Below are 18700 nucleotides of genomic sequence, written 5' to 3'. Positions count from 1 at the left end.
CATGTTAAGAATGGCTTTTTAAACAATAACGTTATTATTTCAGCACGGATAAAAAAGTGCACTAGTACCGATTATTCTTATCATTGTTTTGACTCTCGAGTATATATCCGACACAATTACACACAGTTAATCAATCAAGAACCACGCACCATCACTCCATCTAAAAACATAGACATTAAAAATGAAAACATAAAAAAAAAGTTTAAATTGTACGATACGTACAACTTAAACGTTATGGAATAAAGTTTTCCGAAAAAAATATCACTTAATTTCATCAAGTAGAATTTTTTTTTTTTTTTTTTTTTTTTTTTTTACAGCAAAAGAACAATTTGTTATGATACCGAGCAAAAGGTTCGATTTTTAAGAAGAAAAGCTAGTAATAAAGATGGGGAGGGAGTGTCGGCGCTTTAAGTTAAGTTATCTCCCTGTGGCGTGTTCAAAAAATTCCAAGATGGCTATCTTGAACGTGCTCTCATCCAGCTCGGCTAAGTTGATATGCTGAGAGTCACCTTCAGGTCGCAGCCAACATGCATCCTCCAACACAGTTTCGCACATCTCCAAGGCTGCACCAATTACTAGGGAGATAGCATCAACCCATACATTCAGCTCTTTGCCATCCACACACCAATTTCCCCGAACTGGATTGTTCCGCTGCACAGATTCCAAGGTTTCGAATATCATACGATGCAGTACGGCGTTCCTTGCTTCATCATTCCAGCCCTTTGTTACCGAACTTACTCTCCTTCTAAGTATTCCACAAGCCACATGAAGCCAACCGCACACCGGAAAGTGCCCGACAAGTCGACCACACAGGGAAAACATTGTTCATCACGTAACAATGCTGCGAGCCTCTGGAATTGCATTTCCTCGCTTCCACCGTAGTTCACTGTGTTCCATCCAGACCGCCAATCCCGTGCACTGTCCTTCAACCGCTCCTGGTTCTTGCACTCCAACCCAAACTGCACTAGGTGTTCTCTTACATGGGTCGCGGGCACCACGTCCTCGTTGACAAAAATGTCATCGATGTAAGCAGATGCTGCGCGGCTTACAACTTCTTCCTAAAACAATACTTCGCTGACAATTGCTCTCATGATCAGGGGAGCCACATTCAAACCAAACCCCAGACGGGTCAGGCAATACTTTTTCCCATCGATTTCCACAGTCTGGTACGGCCACAGTGTCTCATGGACCCGGACTTGTAGGTATGCTCTCCTGAGGTCCAGTAGAGACACGTTAGAACCTTTTTGTCTCCATTCGCGCAGCTTAGCCGCACAAACAACTTTGTTGGTCGTAAACGCGTCTACGTAATGATTTAGCTCTTGGTAGTCCATTACCGGGCACACTTTGGCTTTTTTCTGCTGCATCACAGCCATCAGGGGAATTAGGCCTTTGGGAGGTCCCAATTTATCCTCTGGGTATGGCATGAGCCAACCATTATCTATCCAGGTGCGGAGCTCCTGCGTATATTCTTCACGGATTTCTGTCGGCACTGGGTATTCTGACACTCGATTGTGTAGTCTTTCAGGGAAGTGGTCCTCAAACCCCAGCGGTTTGCCACGCACAACCAACACATCGATTCTGGCAGACACACTTTTGTCAGTGGACACAGAGACCGCTCCAACACCGCAGCACGCATGGGACATTCCACCAATTGTTTTTACATTTACGTTCGTTTTTCTCCAAGACCGGCACCGGTCTGTAAAACCAACACAAAGTCAAGTATCTCGATTCCTTTGTGTTCTTAAACCAAAGGAAATGGTTGATTGTTGAATTGCACCCCCGTTGTATCAAAGTACCTGCAGAATGTCTTCTTGGTTCCTCCTCTTCTCTTCTCTCTCCAATAATCGAGCACAGCATATAATAACAAAACTCTAAAGCACGTCTGACAGCACTGACTTCTGCCAACAGTCTGCCCCTCCTCTTAACAACACAGGCTTTTTATGTCGCAAAATCGTTCACCTCTATTTGCATATTCTTCTAACTCACGTGATCACTACTCTATAAATAAGAGTCTTGACCGTTTCTTTTCTTTCTTTTTATTTATTTTCGGTGACCGACCCGCACGTGGTCTATCCAGGTAGTCACGCATTTCTCCACACTCCCCCCTGATCTCATGATCACAAACAGGACATGCGGGCAATCGTGGTTGGCGGGTACTCCTTCGAAGAATCGTGGGCAGCACTTCCTCATTGCTGTTTTCTTCATTACCACCATCATCACTACCAGTCTGTTCCATTATCCCGTCCCATGGTTCCATAGGCGGTGTCTCACAATCAGGGCAGGGGGGCAGTATCCGTCTTTTTCGGGTACTTCTCCGAAGAATCGGAGGCGTCATCTCCTCGGTGTGCTCCATCATCGCTTCTCGCGGGGTTTTGCAATCACGGGGGGTAGGCAGCATTCATCTCTGTCGAGTATTTCGATGAGGCATTACTTCCTTGTGTCCATCGCTCTCATCACTATTGTCATCGGTATGTCCCATCATTCCCTCGTCTGGTTCTGTTGGTGGTGTTTCTATGCTCACCTGAAGGGGCAGTAAGTGATCAGGATCATCTCTGAACAGTGTGTGATCCTCCTCATCGTCCTCAGAATCCAAAGAGATATAACAAGGGCAGATATCTTTTACGTGACGTGGTATGCCACCAATCAACATGGTCTGAGGACTTATGGTTTCGTCTATTTTTCCCCAGAAAAATTTCGTAGTGCACCCAGCATTCGGGGGTTTTATCCAAACAAGGTCTCCCACCTGATATGGTGTATTGACAACACTCACCACTGATGGTATGCCATCAACTCCTTTCACACGCTGTTCATATTGGTAAATCCCATTGGCTGGTGCAGTTGCTGGTGTTGCATTGTCCTTCGGTGTTATATTATACCAGTACACAGCTTCTGGAATAGAGCACTGCATCCTGGCTGCAATTCTTTTGATGGTGCGGTGACACCGTTCTGCTATACCATTACCCTCGGGATAATATGCACACCGATAATGCATTTTAATCCTCCATTCGTGCACAAATTTCTGAAATTCTTGACATCGAAATGTGGCGGCATTATCAGTCAGAATTTCAATCGGGGCACCACGTCAAAAAAAGACGGCTCTCAACTGTCGTATAATGCTGGCTGCATCCTGTCGTGTCAACAGGCGCCATATTGTGAAACGCGTCGGGCCACAATCCGTCATGGTCAAAAAATGTTTGTACCCATAATGTGTTATGTCCATCCCTACTCGCTGCTAGTTGCCCTCCAACTCGAGCTTCCCTTTTTGCCATTGGATGGTGCCGGATCAATTCTCTGACACTCTTGACACGAACGTATGGCTGTTTTTACTGATGCTTTTGTAGTTGCAGGGCATCCTCTTCGGACAAAATATGCAGTCCTCTGAATTCCCGGATGTCCACTCTGCTGGTGTATCATACGGATCGTTAATTGATCCGTTACAGTCGCGCATGTTTGTTGTTGAAGATCGGATCCCTGCCTCATTGCATCGATCCACATCTTTGGTACTCGAGTCAAGCTATCAGCCAAATTCTGCATCGATGAGACTAACGTAATGTCTACCTGCAAGCTGTATTCATCAACTAGACGCTTAATTATTGCTAGTCTCCTTCGTACTAGCATTTCACTTGCAGCTCTAGTCTTAACTCGAGCCTTTCCAGTCAAGGTGTCGGTTAACCAATGATAAACACACAATGAGTCAGTGTGGAGATGCACAACATTAGTCTGCCATTGCAATGCGAGATTAAGACCTTTTAACGTGGCATCAAGTTCTGCCAAATTTATATGTTGGGCATCATTTTTCGGACGAAGCCAGCATGCATCTTCCACAACAACACCTAGTTGCTCCAACACAACACCTTTAGCCAACGAACTTGCGTCGACCCATGCATTTAGTTCGTTTCCAGACACTTGCCACTCACCCCGGGCAGGGTCATTCCTAAACACTCTGGACAACATTTAAGCCATCATTTGTTGGAGAGAATCATCATCCGCAACATCGTCCCATCCTTTTGTTACTGTAGTCACTCGTCTTTTCACCACTCCTGTTGCCGCTCGGAGCCATCCACAGACAGGTAGATGTCCTACCAATTTACCACAGATGGAAAACACAGTTCGTCTTGTTAATACATCGGGTAACTTTGGAAGTGGGCTCCCTCGCTTCCATCGACATGTATTGCCCTCCTCCCAGACCTCTAGGCCTAGCACGGGCACTCCATCCTTTAGGCGCTTAGGGTCTTTGCTTATTAACCCAAACGCTTTCAGTTTTATTCAAACTGCATCCGCATACATTATGTCCTCATTAACATAGATGTCATCTATGTAGGCTGAAGCAGCTTTTGCTGTGGTCTCATCCTGCATCAAAACAGTTTTAATAATGGTTGTCATAATCAAGGGTGCTACGTTTAGGCCAAAACCCAAACGTGTCAAACAATATAGTTTTCCCTTGAGTAGTACTGTCTGAAACGGCCATAATGACTCATGGACACGTATCTGCAGGTAGGCCCTCTTTAGATCCAGAAGTGCTACATTGCTCCCTTTTTGACGCCACTCTCTCAGTTTAGCAGCGCACACATCTGCGTTTCCGGTAAACGCATCAACATGCCGATTCAACTCTTGGTAATCCATTACGGGACGAATTCTTTCTTTGGTAGGTTGTTCAACAGCCATGAGCGGAATTAATCCCTTGGGTGGTCCCAGACGTTCCTGTGGGTATGGTATTAACAAACCGTTGTCAATCCACATCTGAAGTTCTTCTTTTATGTGGCCCTATTCTTGGTAGAAACTGCATACTCTGGAATCGTGTCGCACAGCCGATTTGGTTCCTGGCCCATGGCCCATTTCCACTTTGCAGTCCACACCCTTTCGTTGTCATCAAATGTAGCACAGAAGTCCTTTTCTTCAATCGACATGGCTGCACAGACCTCTTTCCCTTCTCCAAGCCTGATACCTCTAGCTGCTGTGATTGTAACGCCTCCTAGTGCTTGTATTGTATCAATTCCAAGCAACATGTCGTAGCCAAGGGGTTTCTCCTGCATCAACAGAACGTCAACTTTAGTTGTGTCACCCTTCTCAGTACAGATTGTGACTGTCCCTTCACCACAACATACTCGTGATAAGCCATTGATGGTCATAACGCCGACTGGGTTCCTCCGCCACACCGGACAGCAATGGGCACTAACTATAGACCGGGAACACCCCGTGTCTATAAGTGCTGAACACTGCACATCAAGTTTAACGCTAATGACAGGCAATCCTGTGTTTATTGGTTGGCAGGGGGCAAGGGTAGCGATAGTACCTTGCCCCCAACTTCGTTTCCCAAACAGTTGCGAGATATGTGCCCAAACTTATTGCAGCGATAGCATTGCACTGGTCTCTTTGATTGTGGATATACACCTCTCCTATCACTCCGGCACTCTTTAGCAAAATGATTGGCCTCCCCACATTTATAGCACACTGGGGTGGCATGCTTATTACCATCTGGGAGAGAGTCCACATTGCCTCCATGTCGAAAACGAGCTGCTGCTGCAATTGGTTCCTGTTCCTTACAGATGTTTCGAGCTCGGGCCAATAACTCATCAGTTGACAATTCATCGATTCTTGATGATGCCCGCAACAGTTTACTGACCTCCTCGGGTAGGCCTACCAAAAAAGCACAGCTTAATATTTATCGTTGACCCCACCAAACGGTACAGATAATTTTCGCAGGTCGGCTAGGTACACGTCGACTGTTTCCTTGGGTTGAAGTCTCCGGCTTGTAAACTGTTGCCACGCACCAAATGGATCTGTACCAAACGCTATATACAGGCTCTGCTTGATTTCATCCCAGTCTGGTTCATCCCCGAGTTGTTGGTAGACTGCATAGGCCCCTCCAGTTAGCCTCAAAGGGATAACTGTGGCTGGTTCTTTAATTTTGCACGGTTTACAGATTTTCTCTGCCTTCTCAATCCATTCGACGACAGCCGGTCAAGTGGTAGATCCGTCGAACTCGGGTATTAAGCGAATGTCGAATCTGTCCATTTTTAGTCACCGCACACCAAGCACCGAAATAGCTTAAAACCAACACAAAGTCAAGTATCTCGATTCCTTTGTGTTCTTAAACCAAAGGAAATGGTTGATTGTTGAATTGCGCCCCCGTTGTATCAAAGTACCTGCAGAATGTCTTCTTGGTTCCTCCTCTTCTCTTCTCTCTCCAATAATCGAGCACAGCATATAATAACAAAACTCTAAAGCACGTCTGACAGCACTGACTTCTGCCAACAGTCTGCCCCTCCTCTTAACAACACAGGCTTTTTATGTCGCAAAATCGTTCACCTCTATTTGCATATTCTTCTAACTCACGTGATCACTACTCTATAAATAAGAGTCTTGACCGTTTCTTTTCTTTCTTTTTATTTATTTTCGGTGACCGACCCGCACGTGGTCTATCCAGGTAAGTCACGCATTTCTCCACAGTCTGCATGTAAAATAGTCCTAGAGCATCCTGTATCAAAAAGCACCAAACATTGCGTACCATCAACATGGATGCTTATCACTGGGAGAGTCGTGTTTGCATCTTGGTGGGGAAGGAGACTGGCACTTAAATGTCCTCCCCATGCTTGTTTCCCGAGCAATTCCGAGCCCAGTGTCCACTCTCACCGCAACGGTAACACCGTGTTCCACGTTTTCGACAGTCCTTTGCAAAGTGGCCTTTCGTATTTCACTTGAAACAGGTCACACTAACAGGAATATTCTGGGCCTTGTGGTTGTTGGGTGAGTGTGTGGCCGCAACGATGTCCTGATTGTGTTCCCCAGTCGTCATCAAAATTCTCGCTCTCGACATTAGTTCCTCCATGGTCAGGACTTTCATGTTCGGCACCTGTTGAAGAGCAATTAAGATAGCGTCAGGGAACCCAGTGACGAAAGTCAATTTTGTGAGTCTCTCTAAGCTATCTCCTGTGAATCCAGCCAATCCAACCAACTGCCTGATTTTGTTGGTGTAAACATCCACACGTTCACCATCCCATCTAACCATAGTTATTTTTCTGTATGCTGCAAACGCGTCGTCGGTAAATGCCTCCTGTAATCGGGCCTCAATCTGGTCTATTTCTCTTTGATCGTCCTCCTCCATTTCCATGTAGAGGGCCAGTGCATCACCTTCGAGATATAAAGGTAGAAGACGCGCTACATCATCCACCTGCTGAAGTTGTGTGACAAGTCTCACTTTTTTCAGCCACGCTACGTCTCCCTCGCAAGAGAACGGCTTGATAATATCACTGCTTATCCGCACCTTCACCATAGAAAAGCCGGAATAGCTTGAAACAAAAATGTAGTAGGCAAAACAAACAAACAAACAAAAAATACAACTAAAAACAGACGGAACAAAAACTCGCTTCTCACAGACACGTGGGTCGTAACAAGCACAATCTACTCAACAGAATCACCTACACACAATCTGCAGGATGCTCCCTCTCCTTTCCAGTGTCCTGCCTTTATAACGGCCGGGAACGACGTATTTCCATAATCGCGTGAGAGCAGACATGATTCAGCGATAATTACATTGTGTAAATGCTAATAAAAGCCCATGGACGCCATCTTGGAACTCTCTCTTCTGCTCAGCCCCAAAACACACGTATCCAAGGTAAGCTCTCTATTTCTCATTTTGGTTACTGCTACTTTTGCTACAGTTTGGCTGGCTCTTCTTTATTAAGATTTATATGTATATTTAGGCAGCATTTTTTCTCTATGGCATATTTCATTAAATAAAATAGTTTCGATAAAAATAATTATGAAAAAGACCGAAGGTGTTAACGACCGTTCTAGCCAAGGAAGGACCAAGTGCACTTACCTTAGTTGCGAAAGAATTGCCCCTTCCGCGATACACGGTCTGTTAATTGTATCAATCGCCAACTAGGTAGTTAAATAAATACAATAAACGCATTCGTATGTATTGTTTAATTTTTTCATGTATATATGTGTGTAAACTTATCACAGAGATCCACGACTAAGTCCGTGTGGCAACATTGTTGATTTCAGCCGTCACTCTGGCTTTGTGCTGGATCCAGTCTGTCTCCTTCATCATCTGGCGTCAGGGCATACCTGAAATAAACTGCATCTTCATTCAGGCCGGCAATCCCGAAAGAAAGAAAAACTCTGGTTCATTTTCGTCAAAACCAACAAAATAATTATTCATAAATCGTTCTGCACTTGTTTAAAGACAAGTTCCTTGATCAGAGCTTCATGATGCAGGTTGTCTAACTTAAGTTCCTCTAATTAATTTCCCAGCTAAGAACAAGAGCTTTTCAACTTAGCTCTTATGAGGGTTTTGCCCCCACCCAGGCGGGGTGAGAGCAATGTGTACGCCTCGATGCCAGCCAGTAAAAGGACCCTAACTCTAAAAGGCCAATCGTTTTTATAAAACTGGCCTCTTCTCCCCTCTGTCATATTGAAGATTACTTTTCCTTTTTTTTCTCTGAACCTCTTTTTTTCTCTGTCCCATTATCTTATTCTTTTTCTTCTCTCGTGAACTCCTTTCTCTATCACCTTATTTTATTCTTTTAATTTTCTATTTCCGTGTGACCCTCTTATTCCTCTCTCATGGCCATATCTCTCCCTAGGTTCAATTTATTTATTTATCTGTCCAACTAACTTATCACTGGCTTGGTGGCCTGGTAGTTAAATACAACAGGTGGACCCAAATGACAACATCTCCCAGACACCATTCATTTTGTCGTATTATATAGTAGCTGCCCCTATAACAAGATCTACAAACTGAATGTCAGGTGGCCCACACATTCTAGTTCTGTGTGACAGAACCTGTAATTGTTGTCATTGCTAAGACCACTTATCTTTTTAAAATATTTGTCATAAAGCCTTGACCCGAAGCGACCATAATAATCTTCTGATCATAGTTGAGCAATTGCCTTTTAAACCAGTCGATAAAGCAATATTTACCTATATATTACTGCAATTGTTCATCAAAAATATTCAGTAAGATGTTAGTAGGCTCATTTTTTATTTTTTTTTATAGAATGGTGCTTGTGTTATTATAGTCTTTTTTTTTTACTATTTCAAGCTGATTTTTTTTTATTTTGTCTCATTTTTCCAACAATCATGATCAAAATACCAGATTCATTCTGAGATGATTGTTGTTTGGTTGGTTGTTCTTTATTGATATTTATATGTATATTAAGGCAACATTTTTTCTCTATGGCATATTTCATTAAAAAAAATAGACGTTTTTTGTCAATTCATTCTGTTTTCGATCCTTTCCAACTTCCGATTGACAGTCGTCATTTCTCGTGGGTACTGGCTGATGTAATTGCAACGTTTATTATAAGTCCAAGTATTTTACAATCCTTCAATTTTAATCAGGGATAAATTAATCTAACTGGTTTTGAACGATTTATAATTTTTTTTAAGGATTGAAAAGTACTCGCACTTATGATAAATGTGGTGATCACATTAGCCAGTCTCTGCTAGAAGTAAAGACTGCTATTCAGAAGTTGGAAAGGATAGAAAATAGAATTGATAGACAAAAAAACTCTATTTTATTTATTAATATATATATATATATATATATATATATATATATATATATATATATACCATCATAAGTTAGAAATTCAGGAAAGTAATCAGACATTGCCATGGGCTCACAATAGTGTCTTGATAATGTTCCAACTCATTTCGGCAGATACAAGTGAAAACCAAAATAGACACTGGTTCCTGTACGTTACTGTTTACAGTGTCAAAATATTCTCGTTTTAATGCCTATTTTTACCATTTTATTGCCTATCAATAATTTTAAAGCTCAATATTATCAGTTGCATGACGAGTTTATTAATGACAATTAACTTGTTTTTCTTTTTAAGTTATAGTTTACATTTTTTATTATATGCGGTACACGTGTTTCCTAATTGTGGCACATGATCTTTTATAGCAAGATATTTGCATTGTTTCTGCACATCTAAGCCTAAAATATCAGCTGTATATTTTACTTTTGGACATTCTTCCCAGCTATGAAGAGCACATTTATCGAGGCAAAAACTTTATTCCAATGTCTTTAAGAAAAAAAAAACATATAATAACAAAAAAGTCTACATTTCATAAAGCAATGAGGGATTAAGTCTAGATTAATTATCCCAATTGTATTGAGAGGAACGGATTATACAGGAGATAAACTTTTTTCAAATCAGTTTTGTCTCTGGAAAAAATTTCATCAAATCAAAATAATCGAACCAGTATTTTTCAATCCTAAAAGTTGTCTCAGCAATGACAATTGTAGGTTCTTGCCTCACAGAAATAGAGTGCGTCGGCCATCTGACATTCAGCTGTAAGGTCTTGTTATAGAGACAGCTACTATATAATACGACACAATGAATGGTGTTAATACCTACGATATGTAAGAAGTTGATATCGAATGAAAGCAGGGAGCTCTTCGGACCTATGCTAGAAAGAACATTTGGAAATAAGTTACACACCATCAACCCATGCAAATTCTTAGTATACAGATGAAAACAAATCATGAAAAAACATACGTACATGGGAAAAATACCTTCTATTATTGTATCTTCTTTCTCATTCTTGTCGCATATTTCTCTATCAGATTCTTTAGCTCCAATTTTTAGGTACAAAACCGTAGAGACTTGATACTCATAGTTGATAGTGTATGACTTATTTGCAATTGTTCTTTCTGGTGAATCTTCCCAGGACTTGCTGCTACATTTGATATTCAACTTTTTACTAATTGTTCAATGGAGATTATTACGCATTCAATTATGTTGGATCATATAGTAGTGGTTTATACCCTCTATTCTGTGCGGCAGACCCTGCACTTTTTGTCATTGCTTAGACTAGTATTTTTCTTAACCATATGGGTCATCATGCCTTAATCTTGGACAGCTATTAAAATTTTTATAGTTGAGTGATCCTCTTTTTAGGTGGTCTATAAAGTCGTCTATATCTATAAAGTTCTGAGTGTAATTCATCCAGATAATATTTGGCACATTGTTGGTTAGCTCATTCTTCAAGTTTTTCACAAAGGAAGTTTTTGGTCTATTTTGTCGACTTCTTTGGACTATTTCAGTAGCAGACTTGGTCTCCGATTCCGTCTCATTTTTAAAGCAGTCATTCTATTAATTCTTGGCCAGTTTTATGATGGAGGTTTGTCTGCTAGCTCTTGTTTCGTATGTTGAAAATTTTGAAGTGCAATTCTGGAAACTCATCAGATATTGTCTTGTGCTATTGAAAGTCACACGATGCTAATGGTCAGTTTGACGGGGGACGACTTCTAGTCTTCTGGTCAAATACAGTCAATACATACACTTGTTTTGTTACAGTCTGTTTATGTCCTTTTATAGTGAAAAAGAAATTTGGTGTCTCTCTTTCGTATGTGTTGCAACATTTTTAAGTAAATAAAAGGCCACATACGTCACAAGATAGGAGTTAATCTCTTGTATGCGTTTTCCTGTGTCGCAACATATTTTCTTTTGTTGTAAAAGAAAAGTCACACTCTCCACAAGAATATGGCTTCTCTTCAGTATGTATTCACATATGTCGTAACATGTGTTTCATTCTAAAAGATTGACAACACATTACATGTATGTGTTCGCATGTGTTCCATCATGTGATTTTTGTGTAAAAGAGGATCCACATACTTCAAAAGAATATGGTTTCTCTCCAGCATGTGTTCACATATGCATCAGCATCCTTGGTTTCGTTGTAAAAGAAGAGCTAAATGCTTGAAAAGATTATGGTTTTTCTCCAGTATGTGTTAGCATATGTTTCAACATGCTTGCTTTCTGCGTAAAAGAAGAGCCACACATTTTACAAGAATATGGTTTCTCTCCAGTGTGTGTCCGCATATGTTGCAACATATTTTGTTTCTGTGTAAAAGAAATGCCACATATTTCACAAGAATATGGTTTCTCTCCAGTATGTGTTCGCCTATGTTGCAACATGTTTTCTTTTCTTGCAAATGAAGATCCACATATTTCACAAGTATAAGGTTTCTCTCCAGTATGTGTCCGCATATGTTGCAACATATTTTGTTTTGCTGTAAAAGAAGAGCCACATACTTCACAAGAATATGGTTTCTCTCCAGTGTGTTTTCGCATATGCTGCAAGATACTTTCTTTATGAGTAAAGGAAGAGCCACATTGTTCACAAGAATATGGTTTCTCTCCAGTATGTGTTCGCATATGTTTCAGTATACTTTGTTTCGTTGTAAAAGAAGAGCCACATACTTCACAAGAATATGGTTTTTCTCCAGTATGTGTTCGCATATGTTGCAACATACTTTGCTTTGTTGTAAAAGAAGACCCACATATTTTACAAGAATATGGTTTTTCTCCAGTGTGTGTTCGCCTATGTTGCAACATACTTTGTTTCGTTGAAAAAGAATAGACACATATTTCACAAGAATATGGTTTCTCTCCAGTATGTGTTTTCATATGGTGCAAGATACTTTCTTTCCTTGCAAATGAAGATCCACATATTTCGCAAGGATAAGGTTTCTCTCCAGTATGTGTTTGCATGTGTTGCAACATATTTTGTTTTGTTGTAAAAGAAGACCCACATACTTCACAAGAAAAAGGTTTCTCTCCAGTGTGTTTTCGCATATGCTGCAAGATACTTTCTTTCTGTGTAAATGAAGAGCCACATACTTCACAAGAATATGGTTTCACTCCAGTATGTATTCGCATATGTTGCAACATGTTTTGTTTTCTTGTAAATGATGATCTACATACTTCACATGAATATGGTTTCTCTCCAGTATGTGTTCGCATATGTTGCAACATGTTTTGTTTCGTTGTAAAAGAAGATCCACATATTTCACAAGAATATGGTTTCTCACCAGTATGTGTTCGCATATGTTGCAACATGTTTTGTTTTCTTGCAAATGAAGATCCACATATTTCACAAGGATATGTTTTTTCTCCAGTGTTTGTTCGCATGTGTTGCATCATATTGTTTCTCTTTAAAAGAATAAAGATATACATACAGCAAATATAGCTTATCTCATGTATGCACAGTAATTTTGCTTATTTGTTAGAAAAGAAACATATTGCAAAGTATTGGCTTTCGAGCTTTTTTATAGCACACAATGTTTTATATTATTTTAGCACAGTTTGATTCTCAGTAGTTTATGTGAGAAATTGATTACACTTGACAAGAAAACGTTTTCTTCAATATATCATGAGATGTAATTTAACGAAAGAAAAACATATGTATTTATCACATTGATTAGAGGATTTACATAAATTTAAAATATATTTTGTAATACAGTTCCATGTTTCAAGTCACTAAGAAAATGTAAATCCATTCAAATCCAATGATACTCGTTTTTCTCATAAATGAATGATATCCTGCAAAATAACAATGAATTAAAAGATAAATTTCAAGAAAAGATATTTTTTACATATTCTGCGAAATCACAACAATTAAAAACTATTTTAATGTACCATCACATTCTTTAAGTAATCAATATACTCTTGTCTATAGCCAATTTGTGAGTAAATATATCTCTGCAATATTCGTACCATTTAATTGCAGATTGACATGAAATTCCATTCGATGCTGCTGCATATGTCATGGGTAGTTGTCAGACAAAATAAAAAATAATGATAATAACACTAATAAACTAAGACGTGACTCTTCAAAAAGGTCCCACTCCGTATTGAAAATGGTTTTATTTACGTTTAGAAAATCTCCAGGAAATTTGATATAATTCGACTTTTAAATACTCCTGCATGGACATAGGATGCTAACATGAACAAAACTTTTTTGGGGCAAATAATTTTTTAGCTTGACAATATTGTACAGCTGATTCCTTGAAAATTTTTTTTAATTAATCAGATCTTGAGGGTTCTGATGCAGTAGCCATTATAAGAACTTCATAGTGTTAATAGCACAAAAAGTTTTGGGAAATGTTAGGTCATGTGGCGTCCCATGAATACCTGTGTCTTGGAAAGAGAGTGTGTGTGTCGGGTGGGGTGGGGGTAACATTTACCAAAAAAAATTGATTTAATCTAAATAATCTCTGTCTGAGAAAGTAATTAAAAAGATGGGGGAGCAGACCGAATTTCTCTAATAATAATAATTAATAATAATAATAATAATAATAATAATAGTAATTGTGGGGCGGGTAAGATGGAGGATGAAGGACCCAACATCAAAACGAAACTATCGACAACTCAAGTTCAGGAAATGGGGAATCAATTTACTAGAATATTGTATGTGTAATTGAACCCTTTCAATTTTTTTTTTTCATTTTATTTTTATAATCTGGTAGCTTAGCGTCCAATCAATATTAATCCACAGAAATAGTTGAAAGAAGATGAAAGGAACGCATTGTATGGGGGTGGTGAATGTTTAGCAGTGTCAGAAAACGCCATTAAAATGCGTGGTAACAAATTAAATAATTTGACCTCCTACCTTCCGAAGCTTCTAACTACTTTAAAAATGTAATTGAAACCCTAATTGTTTTGTTTTTTTTACTTAAAGGAGCAAAGACTAATTTTAGAACAAATAACAGGTTTAATAGCAAATTATGCAATATTTGTTTTTTAAATCAGTTTTATTTTAAAAGATTTAAAGAAAATCAACGACTTACTTCAATAATATATATATATACATGCATTCCAAAAAATCACTTATCTATAAAAATACTGATCAATGGGTTCTTCCATTCTTCAGTGTTATTATTTGTAATAATTTATGAATTTATCCATATTTATATTTTATATTCCACGTCCTTTTTAAATAAAATACTTTTTTGGTACTTATGCACTATTTGACCCGTATGCTAAAATAATGACATTATTTAGAAAGCCATTCTTCACATAGGATGTATTTTGTAACTATTCTCAGTTCCCGTTAACATTCACTAGGTGTATCAGAATTATTTAAAAAATGTAAAAAAAAAAACGCGCCATCAGATGTTTTTCACAGTCAAAATAAAGGGAGACAAATGTCTGCTTTTCTTCTAGTTGAAATTTCTGGTGGATTTAAGCGCCAGAATTAATGTCTCTTTCGATTGCGTGCATAAATTTAGTAAATATAGGCAACAATAGTTGAAAATAATCCCATTTCACTTATCAGTTTTTGCCGATAAAAAAAAAACATTCAAGCGATTTTTCATTATTTTAAATTCTCTTAAAGAAATACATGGGTTTTAAATTTAATATATTTTATTTCTTCTTTATCGAGTGAATTTTTTTAATCTAAAAACCATTGAATGAAATAGAAAAAACTGTTGTAATTCTGGGAAATTTTCTGAACAATATAACAAGATTATAAGGTTTCACTTAAAAAAAATCAACATAATTTAAAAAAAGGTTTTAAACTTTGGACTTTACAGGTAAATTTGAAAATAACTGTTCTTTTTTGTTTTAAATTAGCTTATTTTATTTATTGATCTTTTATCTTCAATTTGTGATATATAAATTTAAGGTGAGAAAATTAATTATTTTCATTTTAATAAATATTTCAAAATAGGGAGGTGAATTTAAAAAAAAAGCCTGCCTATAGTACATTCGGTTAATTCGAAAGAGCAAAAAATCCTACAGTGAATCGGAAAGTATCTTAAAAATTGAACCAATAGAAAATTTTGATAGATTTTTAAAGTGAAAAAAATTGAAAAAAATTTAACTTGTAAAATTCAATTGATTTTATAACGTAAAAAAAATGGCTGCAGGAAATGAACTTGTGCAGGCACTTCATAAACACTGTTTTTTTTAAGTAAACAATAATATTTCTATTATTTTTTAAACAACTTTAATAGTTTATTTTGTATTTCTATAAAGAAAATAAACAAGCCACTTTAAAAAGAGAGGAATTACGAGTTTTTTTATATATTGTATTCCCAATTTTGTGTTAGGGGGTGTCAAAAATTCCCAATAAAATTCTGATACACCTAGTAAATGTTAACGTGAACTGAAAATAGTTACAAAATACATCCTATGTGAAGAATGGCTTTCTAAATAATATCATTATTTTAGCATGCGGGTCAAATAGTGCATAAGTACCAAACAATCTATTATAAGTTTTTCACATGTTCTAAACTTCAGATGAATCGTTATTCATACATTTTTTTGTAAAATGTATTTAGAGAAATATTTTTTATTTAACATTTTTATTAAAAACAAAACGAAGATAATTATTAAGCCTTTGATTCGAATATAATTTTTATTTAAGTAATTAATATACAATATACAGATGGCAAGTGAAATGATTCTATTTGATATTGAAACTTTAAAATCTTTCTTAACGCAAATAGATCACAAATAATTAGATAAATCAAATTTTTTTCATCATTATTAATTTTCCACTTGTATTGTATTTAAATGAATTAAATTGTTAAGTAAGACATTCTTAAAACATACAATATTACATATACTGCAATACATGATAGGATATTTTAATGAGAAAACAACGTGATATTTTTCTAAATGGTACATATGAAGAATCTTTCCACCCTCGAAAAATTCTTTAAAATTACCACTTTTAAAGGATTTGGGGGGCGCTAAAAACGAACATAACGTTTAAAATTACGGTAAACGAATATATTCCAAGTTATAAAGAAATCTTAATTTAGATAAAGTGGATCACTTTTCTATAAAAAATTTTACGTAAAATGAGAACCCACTTTATGGACAGCTTTTTTGGGGGGGAGAGGGGGTGCTTTCTTTTCACCCACAGTCGTCACAACACCCCCTTAACCGCCTCCCCACAAAATGCATACAAAATTGTAATGAAATATTAAACTATTCTTTTGCTCGGTTAATGTCAAAAACTTACAGAAACGGTTCTTCTGATCGGTTAATGTCGGTGCATTCATTACTAGGTGTATCAGAATCGATCATTAAAAATTATGTATATAAACTTGAATAAATAAAATTACTAAATTTCGAAGTTTATAACTACTTGGAAAATATAATTCCAACGCTAATTTTTATTTTCAATTAAAGGAGCAAAGACCAAATTGAAAAAAAAAATAACCAGTTCAACGGCAAATTATGCAATATTTGTTTCTTTAAATCGGATTTGTTTCAAAAAAGATTTAAAGAAAATCAACGAAATTTTACTTACTTCGATTATAAAAGATATATATAAATTCCGAAAAATCACTTATCTATAAAAAATTCTACTCAATGTGTACTTTTATTGTTCATTGTAAAGAATTTATCCATATTTATACTTATATTCCATGTCCTTTTTAAATAAAATACTTTTAGACAAGGATTCAAAAACAAAAAAGAAAACGCGAACTCATTTTTTGACTGTTCAAATAAAGGGAGACAATTCTGATCTTTTTTTTCGCGATTATCTAATGGTGACTTAAAAACGCCATCATTAATATCTCTTTTTATTGCGTGCTATTAACTAAATTAGAATTTTGGGGCCTCCATAGGTGAAAAAAAAGCACACATTCACTTATAAGTTTTTGCTGTTAAACAGAAAACCCAATTGACCGATTTTTTAAGAAATTCTCTTAATAAATAAGTTTAGAGTTTTTTTTTTTTTTTTTTTTTTTTTTTACATAGGCATCCACCACTTATCAAGGCCAAGAGGCTAAGGATAAGGGTTAAAGAGTGTACAGTAGAAATTGGATAATATAGTAATCATTAGTAATGAAAATTTGGTAAATTTGATAACTTATATGGAACGGCTCATCAAAAACTTGTTTACGTTAGACTTGAACACAACCATATTGTAGTCAGCCGGAAAGCAGGAAAACAGAAGACAATTCCACAGGCGTGCAGTTCTAAGAAAGAAGATTTGTTCATGGAATCTACGTTTAGGTTTAGGCACAGATAAAGAGTGGGGGGAATTATTGATAGTGTGTACAGCTAGACGAGTGTTTCTTGTGAAAGTTTGGCGAGGGGGGGGGCATAGATTGAAGCCCAGTCAAACAGTCAAACACTTTCCATGAAAATAACGCAACATCTCTTCTGTTCGAGTGAAATATTAATGGAAATAAATTGAACATAAATGTCGTTAAAAAGGGAATTATTTTTGGATTAATAAATGAAATTTAAAAGTGTGTGTTTTCGCTAAAATAAAATGGAACAAAAACATTAACAAAGAAATTGAAGGAATTGATACTTACTCGGAATCAAATACGCATAATTTGTCTGCCTTAAAAAAAAAAAAAAAAAAAAACGCAGGATAAAAGATATGATTTGAAAATTTAAAATTATTTGTGTGTGTGTGTGTGTGTGTGTGTGTGTGTGTGTATGTGGAAAGTCGTATCTTCGAAAGATTTCTTTTTCGTCGATTGAAAGCCGGAAATAGATTTTTTTTATTATCTCCCCTTCCTATTCAATTTCGCTCTTCTTTCTCTTTTTATTTGGGGGGGGGGATAACAAAGTAGACGTTGAAACTAAAGATCTTCTTGTTGATAAATAAATATTTTTACTTGGTTTCCATCTAAACAATCACCTTTAAAATAACGACTTTAGGATATGTTGAAAACGATTATCGCATTTAATTTTTCGGATACTAGGCAATATATTTCCGGTAACCTTGAAGATTCGTCATCCTTTGTTTCCAAAGTCATTTGGCGGAAGTGACGTCTGACATATTTTTAGCTACGGATGACCAAAACGATATAGAATTAACGTTTTTTTTTTAGAAGTTAAAACTTCTAAAAAAAAAAGTTAAAACAGTCTTTATTTTAACTTAATGGACTGTTGTTGTTGTTTTTTGTTTTGTTTTTTTA

General features: G+C 37.1%; 1 protein-coding gene across 1 annotated transcript; it reads right to left on the bottom strand.

The window, feature by feature from the left end:
• Positions 1 to 10007: 10007 nt before the first annotated feature.
• Positions 10008 to 18258, bottom strand: LOC145269584 (uncharacterized). The gene is made up of 2 exons (XM_080125329.1): positions 18089 to 18258; positions 10008 to 13343 (listed from the first exon to the last, which is right to left on the bottom strand). The coding sequence occupies exon 2, from the start codon at positions 12975 to 12977 to the stop codon at positions 11727 to 11729; it is 1251 nt and encodes a 416-aa protein (XP_079981455.1). The 5' UTR covers positions 12978 to 13343; positions 18089 to 18258; the 3' UTR covers positions 10008 to 11726.
• Positions 18259 to 18700: the final 442 nt, after the last annotated feature.

Source organism: Euprymna scolopes, chromosome 45, assembly GCF_053919585.1.
Source record: "Euprymna scolopes isolate OS-2025 chromosome 45, ASM5391958v1, whole genome shotgun sequence".
Classification (NCBI taxonomy): Eukaryota; Metazoa; Mollusca; class Cephalopoda; order Sepiida; family Sepiolidae; genus Euprymna; species Euprymna scolopes.
The sequence above is the reverse complement of the archived record's forward strand: the minus strand, read 5'-3'. Positions and strand labels throughout refer to the sequence as shown.

Excerpts from the sequence above, each read along its gene's own strand:
- LOC145269584 (XM_080125329.1), bottom strand. The coding sequence starts at position 12,977 with ATGTATATCTTTATTCTTTTAAAGAGAAACAATATGATGCAACACATG.